General features: G+C 36.1%; 1 protein-coding gene across 4 annotated transcripts in view; it reads left to right on the top strand.

The window, feature by feature from the left end:
* Nucleotides 1-19,421, top strand: part of NELL2 (neural EGFL like 2) — a 288,103-nt gene that overhangs the window by 125,873 nt on the left and 142,809 nt on the right. For all 4 annotated transcript variants that reach the window (XM_074374993.1, XM_010964165.3, XM_010964166.3 and 1 more), the window contains one exon: nucleotides 5,147-5,275. In XM_074374993.1, the coding sequence (XP_074231094.1) occupies nucleotides 5,147-5,275 (129 nt within the window). The remainder of the gene's footprint in view (nucleotides 1-5,146; nucleotides 5,276-19,421) is intronic.

Here is a 19,421-nt window from a genome sequence, read left to right on the forward strand (position 1 = left end):
GGTGTCTTCTATCTGACTCAAGTTCCGGGACCTCTAAAAACTTCTGTGTCCTGGTTCTGAGTGAGCATGACACTGGCGAAAATATGTACACAATAGGGCTGAAATATTTGATTAGTTTTTTTAGGGGTGGGGATTTGCTTTTCTTTTCTCTTCAGTTTTTTTTTTAAGTAAAGTATAGTCGACTTACAATGTTGTATTAATTTCTGGTGTACAGCATAATGATTCAGTTATATATATATGTATATATTCCTTTTCAGATTCTTTTTCATTATAGACTACTACAAGGTTTTGAATATAGTTCCCTGTGTTATACAGTGGGACCTTATTGTTTATCTATTTTATATATAGTAGTTAGTATCTGCAAATCCCAAACTCCCAATTTATCTTTCCACTCTACCCCTTTCCCCCCGGTAACCATAGGTTTGTTTTCTATGTCTGTGAGTCTGTCTCTGTTTTGTAAATAAGTTCATTTGTGTCTTTTTTCTTTTTAGATTTCTTTTTAGATTCCACATGTAAGTGATACATGTGGAATCTCTTTTTGTCTTACTTCACTTAGTATGACGATCTCCAGTTCCATCCATTTTGCTGCAAATGGCATTGATTCATTCTTTTTTATGGCTGAGTAGTATTCCATTGTATATCTACACCACAACTTTATTCAATCATCTGTCGATGGGCATTTCAGTTTGCTTTTATAATTGACTTAGCATAATTCCCATCTGACTACTTCACATCCCTCTCTTCTCAATTCCAGTCTCCTTCACTCATAGACCTCTGTACTACTGAGAAGAGAGAGGCCATCAGATATGCCTCGCTTGTTCTGTGTTGAGTCTGTGATGACAGGCCTACAACCAATAAGTAGAGGGGACTTAGATATTTAGTTCAATATAAGAAAACAGTAAAATTTCAAGTATTCAGAAACGTAGTGGGCTGTCCAGGAGGCAGTGAGTTGCGCATCATGAAAGGTTCTTAAACTTGGTAGTTTGTTATAGATTCAAGTATTAAACTGAAGGATTGATTTTATGGAACGTTTTATGATCCTGCCAACCATGAAATTATATGTGCCTTCCTGAATTATCATGAAATTATATATTTGTGAACCTACCCCCTTCCTTGGACCATGCACCTTGAGGACAGAGGTGGGTCTTTACATTCATCTCTGTATTCTTAATACCTAGTATGACACCTGGGGTATAGTTGGGGCTCATAGCTCATGTCATTGTTACTATATAACAAATTACCCTAAATGAGCTCCTAGCCCTTGTTACTAGTATCTTTATTGGTGCAAAATCAAGCTTAAATAGAAAAAATAAGAAAAAGAAATTTTAAAAACACATACTTATTTCATTTTGTCTTCTTTTAACCTAATCTATTAACAGGAGGACATAAGACCCCCCCCCCCCCCAGTTTTGAGGAGGGTGGTGCAGCTTTTTCATTTCCTTTTTAGCTCCTTTTTCCATTCATTCAATTAAGAGTTCTAAAATCTCAGCTCTGTCAATAGCTTTTTTTCTTTTTTAATGTTTCTCCATGCATGGGAACTACACTTGGGGAAAAATCAGAATTATCCATCAGCTCGCAAACAATACTGATATGAGTTAGTGTCCTTTTAGGCACAAGTGATAGAACACCCAGTTCAGCTGACTTAAGTCACAAATGGAACACGCGGCCCCAGGAAGCCACTTGATTCAGATCTGAAATCTTGCCCCTTTGCTTAGATGAATCTCTTCTTTTGTCTTCTCTGAGGTGGCTTTCTTTTCAGGCTCTGTGTGTTCTCAGGTAGACCCCTGACATTCTTACACTCACGTTATTGTGATACTCAAGTAGGTGGAAGAGAAAGTTCAGTATGGTCATGAGTTGAACAAAAGTCCCAGTATTGAGTTTCAGTCATCTGCATGAGCCCAAACTGGATCATACGCTCAGGACTGAAGAAATGATTGTGTCCAGGCCAATGGGATGCATTGATCGGTGTGACCTTAATCTGTGAGCAATAGAATCCATTTTCCTTTAAGCACCTAGGCTGACAGTAGGGGTGAATGGTTCACCCGAAGTATGACTAGGTTCTTTATTCTGTTTTGTTTTCTCAAAAAGGAGACAAACCAACAAATATCCACCTCAAAATTATTGTACTCTTTCTCCTGGTTGTTATGTATGCCCTTCATTTATATTGTTCTTACTCATAATGTTTGGTATCCACCTTCCCTGCTTAGTCAGTCATACAGAAATGCATATTGCTTTTTTACAGAAAGATCTAGTACGCTAATAAAAGACACAGAACTTCATGTAAATTTGAAAAGCCTACAAAAGGAATAGAAAACTTGGTATCCTTCTGGTTAAAGTCCAAAGGAGGAAACAAAAAAGAAAGGGTAGATTGTGTTAGATCATTGATCTATGCATCTGTAATATATGAATTTTCTCTTATGACAGGTATCTCAACATGTTTGGTTTATGGCTTATTAGTAATACTCTAATTGCTTTAATTATTAATGAATACTATACTATTATGCTTTTACAAAGATGATCTCATTTGAACCTTACATTTTTGTGAGGTAGATATTATCCTAATTTTACAGGTGAGAAAACTAAAGGTGTAGAAAGGTTAATTAGCTTACACAGCTAGCAATTTACACAGCCAGTAAGTGGTGGAGATCAGATGTAAATCTGGGTCTTTCAACTCCAGAAACCAAGCACAGATGAATAGAAATGCAGCTATGAAGGCAATAGGACTGTGGTTGATTGCCAACGCATGCTCTGATTTTTTTGAAGTTATTCCCTGTAGATTGGAAACATGTCCCTTTAATTGAGTCTGAATTTTCTACCCATCGATAGTGAGCCTTTTGACCCTGGTATTTTTGTATCTAAGTAGTGAAACAACCAATAGATTCAATCGACTTATTTGTTGAGAGAATAGATCAAAATAGCTATCTGACATTGTTAAGAGTAAATTAGAATTTTGGCAGAATTTTCAATGTTCAAGTCTCTGGATTAATTAAAAACCTGCATCTGATTAAAAGTAAAGTACTCCCCAACTGAACCTAAAACAATGAAAAGTAGAATCACATTATTATCTTATAGTTGGAAAATTCTTACAGCAATTAAACACTGCATGCTGAGTGTGTGCATAATACTTGATGCTAAAATGAAGGGGTCGTACCATTACCTGAGCAGAACTGGAAGTGATCGTCATAGAGGTGGCATATGGCGTAGACAGTGATCATGGATTGGGTGATCTGTGATGGGAGAAGAGAAAATGCAGTGAAGTGAAAAGTTGAAAGAGAGCTTTGAAAATTACAAACTTATGAAAGAAAAAAACACATCAGAAACAGTACCTGTTCTCAGTCACTGCCCTCTGAAAGTTACTTGAAATATTACAAGTGAAATTATACAAATTTAGTGCTGTGTTGATACATGGCCTCTTAATTCTTGGTGTATCTTAAGGTGTGGGCCAATATTTTTAGTAATTGTGTTTTAATTTACAATAAATATAAAGTGATTTTTTGGAGCCTTTTCATTTTAGGTTGATGATGTGCTGAGCTATTGAGATAGAGAATGAAGGCAACTTTTTAGCTGAAATTTTTCCCCCTCAGGCGTTGTAAAAAGACACTGGAATACATTTTAAGAAATACAGTCTCAATTAAGCTACTTAAAGAAGAAGAAAATAAAAAGACCCTAGGGGAAAACATTTTTAACTCTTCATCTTCTTAAGAATGAACTTTTTACTTCTAAATTTTCAGCCTTAATCATGAGAATATAGACTTTGAAGAATCTCGCCATGAAACGTTAAGTTGTCAAGTGATTTAAATGCTGTTATTAACTACGTATTTTTCTGGTCTTCATATGCTTCTATTTTATTTTATTTTTGTAGAAATCACTAATTCTTTTGATTTTTTTTCTCTCCTTTTTTATGCCATCACCGTATTTTGAGAGCCTCACCCTTCCTAAGGATTTATTAAGTTATACAAACAATATTTGACTATATATTGTAGTTGTATTTCATGAGACGTATGTTTTAACTCTGGGGTGATGATCAACATACTAATTATGGGCACAAACCAATTGGAATGGACACCAACCACTGTGCTGTACCAGAGTATACCTACGGCTGTGATACAGTTTAGTTGGCCCTTTTGTTGAATCAAGTCATTCTACGGTAATTTGATAACAAATAAGATGAGACAATGTAGAACTTCCATCTTCATGATTTGCTCAAGTAAAAATCTTTTCTTGGCTGCAGATAGATGAATTTATTTTGAGCTATAAGAAATGTATTCTCCTAGACTTCTTTTTTACATAGTGAAATAGTAATTCATTAGGCAATGTAAAACTAGATAGAAAATTTATGCATCAGGCAATTTGAAAATTGTTTGAATGATGTATAATGACATAACTTCCATTAAATATGGATTCCAGTGTTCAAGCTTTTCATTTCAGTGTTTTAGATGACCTTTGAACAAGGGATTCACCCAGGAAAAAAGAGATCTTGAGAGATTACACATGATTGGTGTGAATCTTTGTAAAATGTTCCATTTTCTTTCCTCTCAGAAAGACTTTAGAATCTGTGAAATCTTTGTAATTCACAAAAGTTTTCTTTTGAGTGAACATACTTTGCCTTGCAGATTTCCAGAGAAAATTAAAGTTGTAATTTTCCTTTTTTTTTTTTTTAACACATTGAAAATTTTGTTTTTTAGGGATGCCAGGCTGTCTGTCATTTCTCAAATACACAATGTGCACATCTCACCGGTCTGTATTACTCGTTGTTATTGACAGTGTTCAATCACTAACTCTCAGATCAGTTTCCTTCCTCAGTGCATTATCTTCTATATTGTAAATCTTCATTTTGGACTCCAAGAATCTTTCTTTGTTTCAAGTATTTGGAGGACTAATTAGAATATTAGAGACTAAAGATAGCATTTGTCAGAAACAAAGGAGACATAAAATTAACCTCAGGTAGGAATTAATTGAGTTAAACACATAAAAACACCTTTTTTGCGCACATAGCATGTGGTTCTATAAACACTGGATGAAGAGACCAACTTAACAAATCATTTAAGGAAATACAGATTCTAAATCAAAGGAAGATATTAGGAGACGAAGTTTATTTGCTCTGTCATAATTTCATTTATCATAAGAAGTTTCTTTTTTCTTGTAGGTTATGACTTTTGTTCCGAAAAGCATAACTGTATGGAGAATTCTGTCTGCAGAAATCTGAACGACAGGGCCGTTTGTAGCTGTCGAGACGGTTTTCGGGCTCTTCGAGAGGACAATGCCTACTGTGAAGGTAATCCTTGTAATGATGTGGAGCTTGGCTGTATCAATTTCCTAGGATTGCTGCGTGCAAAATTTATTAATTTCCCAGGTTGTCAGGTTGATGGGCCCATTAAAAGCAGTGAATTTAATTTGAAGCATATTAATCAGCTAAAAATAATTATCTTTCAAATTAAAGTTTTCCAGCTATCTGCTATATGTCAGACTAATAAGCTAATGTGGCTGGTTTCTTGAATTAGGACAATACTTCCGCTGTGAAATTGCCATTTTCATAATTAGATATTCCAGATAGTTCACATGTTGACGTGATTACTGTGGCTTGCAGTTAGAGTTGTAGTCAGATTTTGCTGTAAAACAAAAATTTTTGTCTGTTTGTAGACAGTGTTGTATAACAAAGACAGTTAATTAACAGGAAGGTAAAGTGCCCACTGATATTTTTGTTTGCTACTGTCAGTAATCTCAGTGTTTGTATTCACGTTCTGTGGTATACAGAAAATAGCTTCAATGGAATAAATAGTTTCCTAGTCATTTAAAAAAATCTAAACGAATATCCAAGATAGTTTATTGTCTCGTTGAAACCATCTCAGTACACCGAGGAGGCCCCTGGCATTCACAAATACTGTGGTTTCGACTATTCATGAAGACCCTAGAAGTCCATGAAATGTAGTGATTTATAATTTCCTTGAGGCACAGATTTGAGTAATTCTCATTAATTGTTGACTAGCTAGTGGGTCTTGCAAGCAAGAACACTGATATGGTGGTATTTAGGCACTTGGATGGCTCTAGACTTACCCTTTCCAAATGTCAAGAATGTGCTATCAGTTCTCGGAGATTGTGTTTGGCTACATGATGATTTATTGGTCCTTGGGAAAACAATTTCTATTGTTTCCCTTAGCTCTCAATACATTTTCTCTGCTTTGAAAATTGATAGTCATTTTTTAAATTGACTTTTGTCGCAGTGTATTCTTTAAGTGCTTCTGATGCAGTCCTAAAGAGACTATTCCATTTTTGCCAAAGGAAAGACATATGGCTTCCCTTCCCCATTCATCATGCAGATTTATTAAAAACTCCTCATTTTGAAAGGTTTTATATTAGAAATGAACTTAAACTTACTCAGTAAGATAATGTATTTTCACTATTATTTGAGATCTCTAATATATAATAAATTCCACTGATATTGTTGATATGTATAATATGAAATCACGATATAAATTCATGATACCTCTTTTTGAACCTTTATTTTATGATCATTATTTATATTTTGAGCTGCTGCTTTTTTTGTAGTTGTTAAGTATATTTACTCTTGTAATAAATATTTAGTGAGCACCTACTGTGTACCAAGCACATTTCTAGGCACTGGGTAGTAAATGGTGAATAAGGTTGATAAGGTTCCTGTGCTCAGGAGCTTATGTTCTAGGGAGAAGACAGAGAATAAATGGGTAACTTAGAAGCAGAGAAGGTAATTTAAGTTTGCAATTAATAATAAGGGAAAATGAAACAAGATGATGTGATAGAGACTAACTGGAGATTAATTTAAATGAGACGATCAGGGAAAGCTTCTGGGGCTGAGGTTGGGAGGGTATTGACAGTTGACTTGAGACTTGATGGTAAGGAAATAGCATGGAAGGATCTGGAACAGAGCATTCCAACTAGAAAGAATAACAGGTAGAAAGACCCTAAATGGTAACTAGCTTTGATGTTCTGGAAACAGGAAGGAAGATAGTGTGGTGGAGCAGACGAGTTATTTAAGATGCAATTAGAGAATCAAGTAGGGACCAGGTAATGTAGGCAGGCTCTAACTATTTTCAATTCCTCTAGTAGGGGAGTGATATGCATAGACTTGTATCAAAACGGATAGCTCTGGCTGCAATGTGTTAGATGAACTATGGAGTTAGATGTGGTAGAGAGAAGACCATTTGGAAGGCTTTTGAAAAAGTCTAGGCAAGGATATTGATGGCCAGCCTGGGTTAAGAAAGTGATAGGAGAGTTAAAGAGAAGGAGCGTATTCATGATATGTTTTGGAAGTAGAGCCAACAATACTTGCAGGTAATTTATTGTGGAGGAGAATTACAGAGAGGAGAAGGGTGAGAGGTGAAGGAGAGTCAAGGTTTTGATTTTGAGCAACACATGGATGATGTTGCCCTTTATTGAGACAGGAAAGAATTCAAGGGAAGAGGCCAGAGATTTAGATTAAATTACTTATCAATGCAACCTGTTGAAAATTGATTTAATTGTAAAGACTTGATCACTGTTTATCTGCATGTTTATCTGTAGCACAAAATGGCAGCCGTTTCCCATTCTGAATGGATTATACTGAGAAATGGTTTGTAAACCTCCTCGTTATGTATTTGTGACTTAAGGATGTAATCTTCAAAAGCTAAGAAAATGATGGAAAAACTTGTTGGTTCATTATAGAGATCTTGAATTTTTTATACATGAGTACTTCTAGTGTATCTTTTGTTATTCACGATAATAGGTTCTGAAGTAGTTTGATCAGATTTGGTTTTCTTTTTCATTTGGTTATTGTAATTGCTAACGTTAAGAATTTTTTTAAATTGAAATATAATTGAATTACATATTATATTAGTTTCAGGTGTACAATATAGTGATTTGATATTTTGATACATTACAAAATGATCACCATGGTAAGTCTAGTCACCATGTCACCATACAAAGTTATTACAATATTATTGACTATATTCCCTATGTTGCACATTACATCCCATTTATTTTATAACTGGAGGTTAGATCCTCTTATTATACCTCACCTATTTCACTCATTTACTTTCCCCCTTCACCTCTGGCACCCACCAGTTTATTCTCTGTATCTACGAATCTGTTTCTGTTTTGTTATCTTTGTTCATTTGCTTTGTTTTTTAGATATGACATATAAGTGAAATCATATGGCACTTCTCTTTGTCGGACTTATTTCACTTAGCATAGTACCATCTAGGTCCATCCATGTTGTCACACATGCAAGATTTCGTCCCTTTTATGGCAGAGTTATATTCCTGTGTGTGTGTGTGTGAATGCCACATAGTCTATATCCTTTCATCTATTGATGGGCCCTTAGGATACTTCCCTTCTCAGCTATTGTGAATAATGTTGCAGTGAGTGTAGGGGTACACATATCTTTTTGAATGAGTGTTTTTGTTTTCTTTGGAAAAATACCCAGAAGTGGAATTCCTGCATCTTATGGTGGTTCTATTTTTAATTTTTTGAATGAAGGTAAGACTAGGTGTGGGAAACCAGTGGATGGGAGACAGGGGTGGCTTGCAGTAAAAATGGAGATGGAGATGTGGGTGTATCTGAAAGCACGTGTGAGGTAAAACCAGTCTCGATCATTAACTGGCGATAGTAGATGATAAGTAGAGAGGTTTCAAGGTTGATGCTCAGGTTTCTGGCCCGAGCAATAGGCAGATGATAGTGCTGTTCACTTGGGAAACAGATATGGTGGGAAAATCGTCATGTTGGGTTATAGTGCCCAAGGGACAGACGAGTAGGCAGTTGAGTAGCTAGTTGAATATACTTGGATGTAGAGTTCAGAGAAGCTTAGGTTGTACATAAACTGTGGGATTCTTTGGCATATAAATGGTAGTTGAGGAAATGGAAGAAATTACCTAGAGAGTTTTGAAAAATTTCAAAGCATTTTATTTTAAAAAAAAAAAAGATGATTTGGTGATGGAGACAGCAAAGTCATGGCTGAAAATTAGGAAGAAGAGAAGAGATGGTGGTGTCACAGAAATCAAGGGAAAGAGAGGATTTCAAGAAAGTAGATGCTTCTGGGAGATCAAGAAAGATGAAGACTGAAAAATGTCCTTTGCATTGAACTTTATGGATCAGCTATGGTGATTTGGATGCAAAGGTGATGACAAAAGCCAGCTTGAAGCATATTCAGTATTGCATAATGGGGAAAATGGATCTGATGGAGGAAGAGAATTCATTTCGGATGTGAAAGGAAGGAGAAAGAGAGAGCAGTAGCTTAAGGGGAAGTGAGACTAAGGAAAAGTTTTCTTTCCTGCTTCTTTTTTTCCCTTTTCAGTTGTCTGCCCCCACCCCCAGTATCTCAGCCTTGCACATGATAGCTTCTTGTTTTGAGTTTTGCAATTCCTTAGATATTTATAAATGTGGTTTAAATTAAGATTTTATGAGTTGATGGTTCATCCAGCTTTTACATATTAAGGATCTAAAATATCTGAAAGTATATTACCCTACTTTATGTTTCTTGTGAACTGTACGTTTATCATATTTCTCTTTTAAAAATTATTTATCCATCTCCATCCATTCAATATCCCTCATTCCCTATGAGTCTTACCAAAATTTTTACTACTTTCCCTTTCATTTGATCGCTTGCCAGTAAAAATTGTCAAAAATTAGGTTGGATGTTGTGTTTTTCAGAATGATGCTTTGCTGCATGTCTTCATTTTAAATTGAGAAATGTGGGAGCTTTTGATTTTGACTACACTTCCCTCTTGACATTACACTCTTAAGTATTATTTTAGGACCGTCTTGGCATTCCATTTTAGATAATGTCTTCAGAAGCCGTTTATTTGGTAAGTTTCTTTCTTCAATGCATAATAGGTGCCAGGGATTATAGCTGTGTCAACCCAATAATACATTATGATGAAGAAGCTTTTTCCCATTTCCCAAACCCCTTAAAATTCCTGGCATTGTTGCTATCCAAGCTTTTGGCATTACACTAAGAACAGGAAAGTAAGTCTGCATAGGTGCGTTATTTATATAGTTGCATGTCAGGTATAACTGATGCAGGAAAAATGGATGTGGGTGGAGGAGGGCCGTGTCCCAGGCTTCGGTTGAGCCCCTGGGACATGCCCCGCCAAGTGTGGGTCCTTGGCTTCGCACAGGAAAGAATTCAAGAGCGAGCCACAGTTGAGTGAGGGTAGATTTACTTAGAGATACGCCGAAAAGCAAGAGAAAGGCCATGAGGTATGGGGGTTGGGTGCTCAGATTAGAGGAAAAGTAGGTACACAGTCCATAGACAGAGTGCGGGCCATTTCCGAAGGAGAGAGAGAGGGCACGAGGCACCATGTTGCCAATTTTTAAGGGCTTGTGGCTTCATATGCTAATAAGTGGAAGGACCAATCTAAGTAGCCTGGGGAAGGGGCTGGGATTCCCAGGAAGTTGGCCATTTCCCACTCTTTGACCTTTTGTGGCTAGCCTTGGGACTGTCATGGCGCCTGTGGGCATGTTATTCACCATGTTAATATATTACAATGGGCGTATAATGAAGCTCAAGGTCTGCTAGAAGTTAAATCTCCCACCGTCTTGAGCCTCAAGGACTACTGGGGGTTGAATCTTCCACCATTTTGATGTTAATTGCTGTATCTTTCCTTTAATGGCTGTGCCCTGCCCCCTTCCTGTCTCATAACGAGCAAAGTAGGTAATTGATGCCTTATTAATGAAAGGAAGTTTGAAAGACATTTCTTCAAATTAATGAGACTATAGGAAATCTGAACCCCCTAAAAGAATAATCCCTTACTGATGGACCAGCTTCTCTCAGATTCATCTTATCTGTTTCATTCTGACTGCTGCTGCCAAATATCATTCATTCCACCTTCTGTTTAGTCATCCTCTCTCTAGTGTCTCACTCCCTTCTGCGCAACCAGGACCCATTCTCCAGATTAATGTTTACAAAACACCATTTCTTCTACTTGAGAGCCCATGATCATGGTGCCTCCTTATTGCTCAACACATTAAGCTCACACTCTTTTGCCAAGGTTCCAAAGCTCTCTGCTGCCTGGCCCCACACAGGTATTTAATCTGTTGATTCTTAGCTGGTCACATCCAGTATTTCATCATTTTCTTTCCTCTCGATGGATCATCTGTGTTGTGGGTTGAATCGTGCTTCTCAAAAATTCATATGTTGAAGTCTTAAGCTGTAGTACCTCAGAATGTGAACTTTTTTGGAAACAGGGATGTTGCAAATGTCATTAGCTAAGATGAAGTCCTACTGGACAATAGTGGACCCTACTCCAATATGACTGTGGTCCTGATAAAGTGGAGCGATTTTGATACAGACACATGAGGAGAATGTCATCTGAACATGAAGGCGGAGGTTAGGGCGATGCCCCTACAAGGTAGGGAACAAAGATTTCCAGTAAAGCGCCAGATGCAAGATGAGGAGCATGGAGACATTGTCCTTCTCAGCTGTTAAAAGGGTGCAATCCTCCAACACCTTGATTTTGGACTATTGGCTATTAGCCTATAAAATTGTGAAACGATAAATCTCTCGTGCTTAAACCACCGGTTTGTGATGCCTTCGTACATTATCCCTAGAAAACTAATGCAGTCTGACAAAAATGCCTTTTGCTTTTTTTGGTCTATCTGTAATTTAATTATTGTTTTAGAATGCTCAATTTTTATTTTTTTGAAGATTTCCTTAATGAGTTAGGTGCACATAGATTTAATTTTTGAAATCTATTTTTTATTTTATCTGAATGAAGAATAAATACCGCTTTATATGCTGGTTTATTTCTAATTGTCCGGTTGTAATACTTTACTATATACTATATTATTTATTAAGGGATTTGTATGTGTTTATTTGTATATATTTCTACCACCTGTAAGTGTTTTGTGGTCAAAGACTCTTTATTTTTCTTGAATTCTCCCAAACCTCTAAAATAGAGATAGATAATTTAGAGATTAAGAAATATTTATTGGTGGCTTGAAACGCTTAGATCGCTGAACAGGTCAGCACCTTTAGGCTACCTCATCACTAAAGAATTTATTCAGGATAAGTATTGAACTTACTGAATTGTGTTTATATTGCATAAAAAAATTTAACTGTCATATAGATTTTCATAGCTAAAAAGGGATTCAGTCGTTTTAAATTGGTATATATTGTCCTTTAAAAAGTATTTTAAGTAGTGCTAGGAAAGGAATTTATTCATTTATAACACTCATTATACCAATATATGGCATGCATATTAAAAGGACTACAAATCCCAGATTTTCCTATATCCACCATTGCTTTTACTGAACTCGCTTTTTGCCTAAGGTTTGAATTTCATCTACAACTTGCAAACCAACTGAGTTGAACATCAAATGTTTGGCAGGTAGAAGGTGCTTAGTAAATGCCAGTTGAACGTGAAGCTTGGAATCAAAATAAACATTTGTTCACTTGCTATGTGCTAAGCATGGCACACCTTCAAACATAAACTATAAACTATTATATTTAGGTATCCAATTCAAATACCTATTTTTTTTTTTTTACCGGTGACACTAAATGAGACACCGCCTTCTCCCACCCCATTCCTGTCTTTTTAAGTGATTCTTTTGGCTAGTGATACCTCTTTGATCTTTTTTGTTGTGCATTTCAGTAGATTCTTGTCCATGTACAAAGTACTGTGACCATAAATCTTAAGGAAAACAAGTAATTTCTCTACTTGTTTCTATTTTGTATTCTTCTTTCCTGCTGTTGTTTGTCAATAAGGCTATAATAAAAAACAGCACCAACAACTAATAACCATATTGTTCTTTAGAGACATTTAGAATGCTTTCCACATACAGCATCTTATTTCGTCCAGCAGTCCTATGATGCAGGCATTATTGTAATCTTCTGTTTTGTGGTTGAAAACAATGGAAGAGCTTGGAAATAAAGTGGTTTTCCCCAAATCACTCTTATTCAGACAGCAAACAGTAAACCCCTGTCCTCTATCTTGAAATCTGGTGTTTTTTAACTTCTACTGCTTTTAATTTACTCATTAGATACCTAATCTAATTCTTATTTTTATAAGTAAGAGTAGCATATAGATTTTTCTTTAGAAAGACTTTTTTTAAGCAGCTAACTGGCTTTAAAAATAGAATGTTTCTGGAAAGGGAGAAAAAAATTGTAGTCCACTCAAAAAGCAACTCATTCACATTAGAGGAACTGTGATGAGCTGAGACCATGGTAAATAATCCACACAGGAAGACATTGGGAAAACAAACTCTGTCTCTCTTTCATTCCCTTCTGCCCTTCTCCTCCCTCCTTCTGACCTTCCTTCTTTCTTTTCTTCCTTCCTTCTTTCTTTTTTTCTTAGTTTCACACCCTGATTCCCTTAGTAATGAATTCCTGACATAGCCTGTATCTGCATATCATTAATTATGGAATATAGAGCCAATCTGAGAAGATTTCTTTAAGAGTAAGATGAGTGATAGCCTCACAGACTTGCTCCAAGAGATGTGAAGTAAAATATATAGAATGAGCTCAATTCTCTGTAAACCTAGCCCACTGGAGCTAATGGGAGTCTGCTAACAGAGTAGGGATAGATAACAGAGGACCTAGCCCAATGGGATTAATTAGGGAATTCTAGCAGATGTTGTAGCTTTCAAAACTATGGTTAATGATGCAGGGTCTGTTGGGTGTTATGGTAGAGTTTCTTAAATAAAAAAGGTCCAAGCATACTGTATTAATCAGGGTTCTCCAGAAAAATAGAAACAATAGGAGATATTTAACAATAAGAGATACGGGAGAGAGAGAGAGAGATTTATAAGGACTTGACTTTTATGGTTATGGAGGCTGAGAAGCAAGCTGGATAACCAGGGGAGTTGATAATGTAGTTTAAGTCAAAATCCAAAGACCTGAGGATCAGGAAAGCCAAAGGTGTAAGTTTGGGACCAAGTACAGGAGACTGGTGTCCTAGCTCATCAGTCAGGCAGGCAAATTTTCCCTCTTACTTAGCCTTTCTGTTCTATTCAGGTCTTCAACTGATTGGATGAAGCCCACCCACATTAGGGAGGGCCATCTGCTTTACTCAGTCCACCAATTCAAATGTCAGTCTCATCCAGAAGCACCCTCACAGACGGACAAACCCAGCATAATATTTGATCAAACATCTGGTCACCTCATGGCCTAGTCATGTTGGCAAATAAAATTAACCATCACAGTTAAAAATTAGCCAAAAAAAAGGAGAATATAAAAAGCATTTCTGATGTCTCCAAATGTGAATTAGCCTTTTAATGGCATCACCTACCCATCCAATCAAGTGAAAAAGTTGCCACATAAAGCAGCTTTCAGAATTTATATGATATATGGAAACATTTAAGTGTTTTTAGGCATTGAGGAACATCTCCTTAACGTGTTTATAATGCTGATAAAGTAATGTTTTGTTTTGTGTTGTTTTGTTTTGTTTTGTTTTGTTTTGTTTTGTGTTTTCATGAAAATCATTTCTTCTCCAATTGAGGAGTTTCAGTGCAGAACTTCTGAACATCCCTATCAAGTGACACAGCTGAATTTGAATTTGCATTAACAGTTCTGGGCTCATTCATCATTGACTCTCTGTGTTGCTTAACTTTAGCTTTCTCTAACTCAAAAACAATTTCTATTCATTTTTAAACTTGATTAAGTTTACATTAAGATATTCAATCAGAGGAAAAGGGTATTTTTTCTTAGAAGCCAGGGTCTCCTCTGATATGAAGGGAGGACATTGAAGTTTTAAAACCAAACTTAATAAAAATTAAACTTCTCTGAATTTCTTCTCAGGCATAGTTTCTCATGCATAGGAAGTTGAGGAAGCAGTCAGTGCTATCCATGTATTATCCTTTTGAAACAAAACATCATACTTGTGTGACTTCTATGGTCAGCTGTTTTTTTTCCCCCAAAGAATGCACATTTCTATTGAATACTCATACTTAAGTCTATTGGAGTTCATGATCACTTTGGATTCCCTGTAGAGGAAAATTCATAAATCAGTTCTCAATTAATGATACATCTGTGTATTAAATAGGGTTAAAAACAAGTACTTTCTTCTGTCTGAGGTGGATCTCTAGGCTTTTTTTGGGATTTTGATTTATGATTGGCTTCTATCACTAGACTTCGTATAGAGAATCTCTGTCCTGCATTCATTTATTTCCATTATTTATTGAGTACAAACCATGTGCCAGACCTTGAATGGGTGCTGGTCATGAAGTCGTGGGCAAAACCAATTGACGCCTCCTCTCATGGAGCTGACTTTCTAGGGGAGGTACCATTTAAAGTCTATGCCCATTTTCCAGATGCACATGGAAATGAGAATTGTGATTGAAAGTTTTATGCTGCGTTAAAATAAGTGGCCCTTGTCTTTATAGATTTTTGGTGGTTGTTTTTTAAGGCATTATTTATCAGAGGGGATATGGGGTAGGAAGGGGTAAATTAGGAGTTTGGGATTTGTTTATACTAACTACCATGTATAAAGTAGATAAACAACAGGATTCTCCTGTATGGCACAGGGAACTATATTCAATACCTCGTAATGGCTTATAATGAAAAAGAATATGAAAAGGTATATATATATACACACACATACATATATACACATGTGAATCACTATGCTGTACACCAGAAATGAACACAACATTGTAAATCGACTGCACTTCAATTAAAAAAAAAAGACCTTATTATTCAACATGCTGGTCCAAGGACCAGCAATATAGACCATCACCTGGGAGCTGGCTGAAAATGCAGAATCTCATACTTTATCTCAGACTTACTGACTCAGAGCTGCATGTTAACAAGATTTCCAGGTGATTTCTATGCATATGAAAATTTGAAGGGCACTGGTTTAAGGCATAGAGTTTATTAATTTATCATCTTAATAATTTAGTAGCTATCTAGTGTTTTTTAACCATATGTTCAACAGGAGAAGAATTTTAGTGTTCACAGTCTTAGTACATTTTCATTAGTATACAATTTCATGTCCTCAACTTAATATCTCAGAGTGCTCAGAGTTTAGAGGGTCAAGCTGCATCAAATTCATCCAAAGAGCTTGTTAAAAATACAGATCCTGGACGCAGCCTTTATTCTGTTTTGGTAGGCCTGGATTGGGTCTCAAAATTTTGCATTTTCACAAGCTTCCCAGGTGATTCTTACGCACGTTAAAGTTTGAAAAGGATCATTTTAAACTAGTTCTATATTGACGTCCTTCTAAGGATGAATTTTCAAAAATTGTTATTAATTTTGAATCTTTAATGAATATATGTCTCCCTAGACAGATGAACTGTTGAGCCTGTATGGTCATGTATCCCTCTGTATCACAGTGGTGTTGGTTTTAACCAGGATCTCTCCACTTTAGTACTACTGATATCTTGGACTAGAGAATTCTTTGTTGTAGGGGGCTGCCCTGTTCATTGTAGGATGTGTAGCAGCCTCCCTGGCCTCCGCCCGTTAGATGCCAGTAGCATTTCCATGTCCACCTCCCCACTTCGGTGAAAAGGGTTTATGTAGAGGTCTGTAAAGGCTGCCTGAACCTTTGGGCTTAATACTGAATGGTGGGAGAGACATAATGTGATGAGGGGAAGGGGATAAACACTTACATTTAGAACAAGGATACTGCAGCGCCTGGGTCCCAAGGAACAAAACAAAATTAGGTAGAAGAACTTTTTCTTCTGCTTCATTTTTTGGAGCTCTGAACATGCTGTGAAGACTGAAAAAGATGATGTGTGGTGTCTCAAGAGTTTTGTAGTTTGGGGATGGGAGCTTCTTGCAAAGGGACAAAAGTAGGAACACAGGGATATGTATTAGCTTTGGCAGAGATTCATGGGAAGAGCCTTGAGGATGCCCAGGGGTAGGGTAGTGGGCAGTGATTGGATGTACTGATTTATTCCTGGACCCAAAGAAGGGCTCAGGGTGCACTCAGATAATTGGGTGATGTTGAAGTGAGGCCTTTGATTTATGGGCAAAAAAATCTGTAACCATAACCTGTAACGTTATTGAATTTCTGGTGTGATTTTGAGTTTTGTTTGGCCTACTATTCTCAACAGATGTCTTAACCTTTGCATTGCTTTGTAGTATGATGGAAACATTTACTGCGTGCCAGTGTTCAACAAGCGCTTATAACTGTCATCCTTTTACTAGTCCATTCTGTCAACGCTGAAAAGTCAATCAGAACAAACACCTATTTTGTACAACTCTTTGTGCATAGAGAGTCATTCTGGTACCTGGATGGATGCTTTGCAGATTTATATGTACTGCTGCCTGTAATTATTTTTAAAAAGTACACGTCAGAAGGAATGTGGGGATTTAATAGACAGGAATATAAAATCTTTATATAATCAAATCAAAATCTTTCCATTTTTGACAACTGGCGGGCAGTTTTGATATTATGGAAAGAACATTGCACAAGCAGACTTGAATTTAATTCTTGTCTCTGCTATTTACTCACTGTGGGAACTTGTGCAAATCACTTCATATATCTGAGCCTCAGTCTCCTCACCTATTAAATAGGGAGAAATTGTCTCACAAGGTTGTTGGGGGAGCAGAGGTTAAGTAAGATTAACTAGGTGAAAATGCCTTCCAGAAAAATAAATTGTTGGTGTAAGTTTGCCATTGAACTTCTGTTTCATGCATACGTTTATTACTTCCAGTGTGTTAGTCAATTCATGCAACACGAATTTATTTTTGAAATTAAGATATTATTAGTTTACTGGAAACCTGAGGCAGCAATACTCTCAAAGCCCATGTGATAGTGTCTTATTTTATAAGCCAACTATAATGAGATCGTTATCTATTTAGTAACTGACTGACCATGAATTAGTTCTAGAACCAAACCATTTTATGCCAAATTCCTTCCTGGTGTGAATAATCGTCTAACAAGTTCTTGGGTACAGAGTATGTATAATTTGTTCTCTTTTTGCAAATTATATGATAAAATTTTGTAACCATGAGAATTCATGTTATTTTTCTATGAATGAGTAGCAGGTTAAAATACTTGATAATTACATGGTGTGTGTACTTGTTTTTAATATTAGGGAGAAAACATCTGCTTAGAATTAAGAAAATCTGTTGTAGGTGTCTTCTGTGAAGCAGTGGTTCTTTTTTTTTTTTTTTCATTAAATAAACAAAAATCATTTTTAAAAAAATCCACCTCTGGAAAAGAATCTGTTTGAATGATATGTGACACATTGCACATTGAACAATTTTTTAAAAATTTAAATTGATGGAAAAGTCTTTCTGCAAATTCATTAAGTTTTAAGGAACTATAATTTAGAGATTAAGTTATAAATACCATCTCTGTCTAGCCTTTCGAGAAATCCAGGTCATCTGTTCTAGTTATATTTGTTAAAAGTATTGATGTCAATTAGCAAATGTTGCTTAAAATGAATCACAGCTATTAGCATTCCTTTTACAGTTCTCTTCCTCTCTTTATGTATTCATTAGCTTTCAGAAGAAGACCAATTCCAATGTAAAATAAGATTATCATGAGCAGCAAGGACATTGGGGAGAAAAGGCTTGGAGACAGGAGATGGATTTTGAACATGGTCAATGGCAAGAAAACAGTATAGCTAGTAATACAGAAAAATTGTGCAAATAAAATAAATCTAACTTTGATTCAAGGGTCCTGAGATGATGTTTGGTATCTGTTGTGAAAACATGTGATGTTGTGAAGAAAAATGAAATGACATGGTCAAAGCAACAAACACCAGCGTCAATGTTAGTTTCATTGTTAACTGTTATGAGCAGAAATAGGAATAAGTTTTTAGGAGACCACAATAGCTGTGAATTGCGGGAAGTAGTTTTGCACAAAACTAAATGTCAGAGGCAAGTGAGAGATTTGAGTTACGTGGAGAAGGACTTGACTTTTTTGGGCAAATGACTATCCCAGAGCAAAAACAGCCTCATATGTTTGGACACAAGGGGCAGTTAGAAAATTGGCACTACCCTGAATGAGCATGAAATGTTGGGAAAGAGACCAGGACATAACGGTTCTAAACTGCATCATTATTCATTGGTGTGATGTAAAACTAGATCCCTGGGATTTTGATAATACTGAAGAATATTTTCATTTTTACTTCTTATTCCATTCTAAATTTCCTCCAAGAAATTTTTCTTTAATACGAAGTTTGTGCTCTTAAACAGATTTTTACAAATTGTGCATATCCTTAAATAAGAGTGTTACGGTAAAGAAATGGGACTGAAATTGTGGAACATACATGTTTGTTTATACCAAGTTGTTGTGAGGCCATACTTCCTAATCAGCATGAAATGTTGATTAAAATTGTCAAATTTAGCAATGCAATTTAGTCAGTGATTTGTGTATAAACAAACAATTGGAAATTGGAGTGGCTTCATATCTTTCATGAAAGCACTGATGTAATGTTTAGATTAATCTCATAACTCTGAATGAGCAGCAATTTGGATATGGCAATGACTCAAACCCTTGTTTTTGGCAAAATAAATATAT

The sequence above is a fragment of the Camelus bactrianus genome, chromosome 12, assembly GCF_048773025.1.
Source record: "Camelus bactrianus isolate YW-2024 breed Bactrian camel chromosome 12, ASM4877302v1, whole genome shotgun sequence".
NCBI classification, from domain to species: domain Eukaryota; kingdom Metazoa; phylum Chordata; class Mammalia; order Artiodactyla; family Camelidae; genus Camelus; species Camelus bactrianus.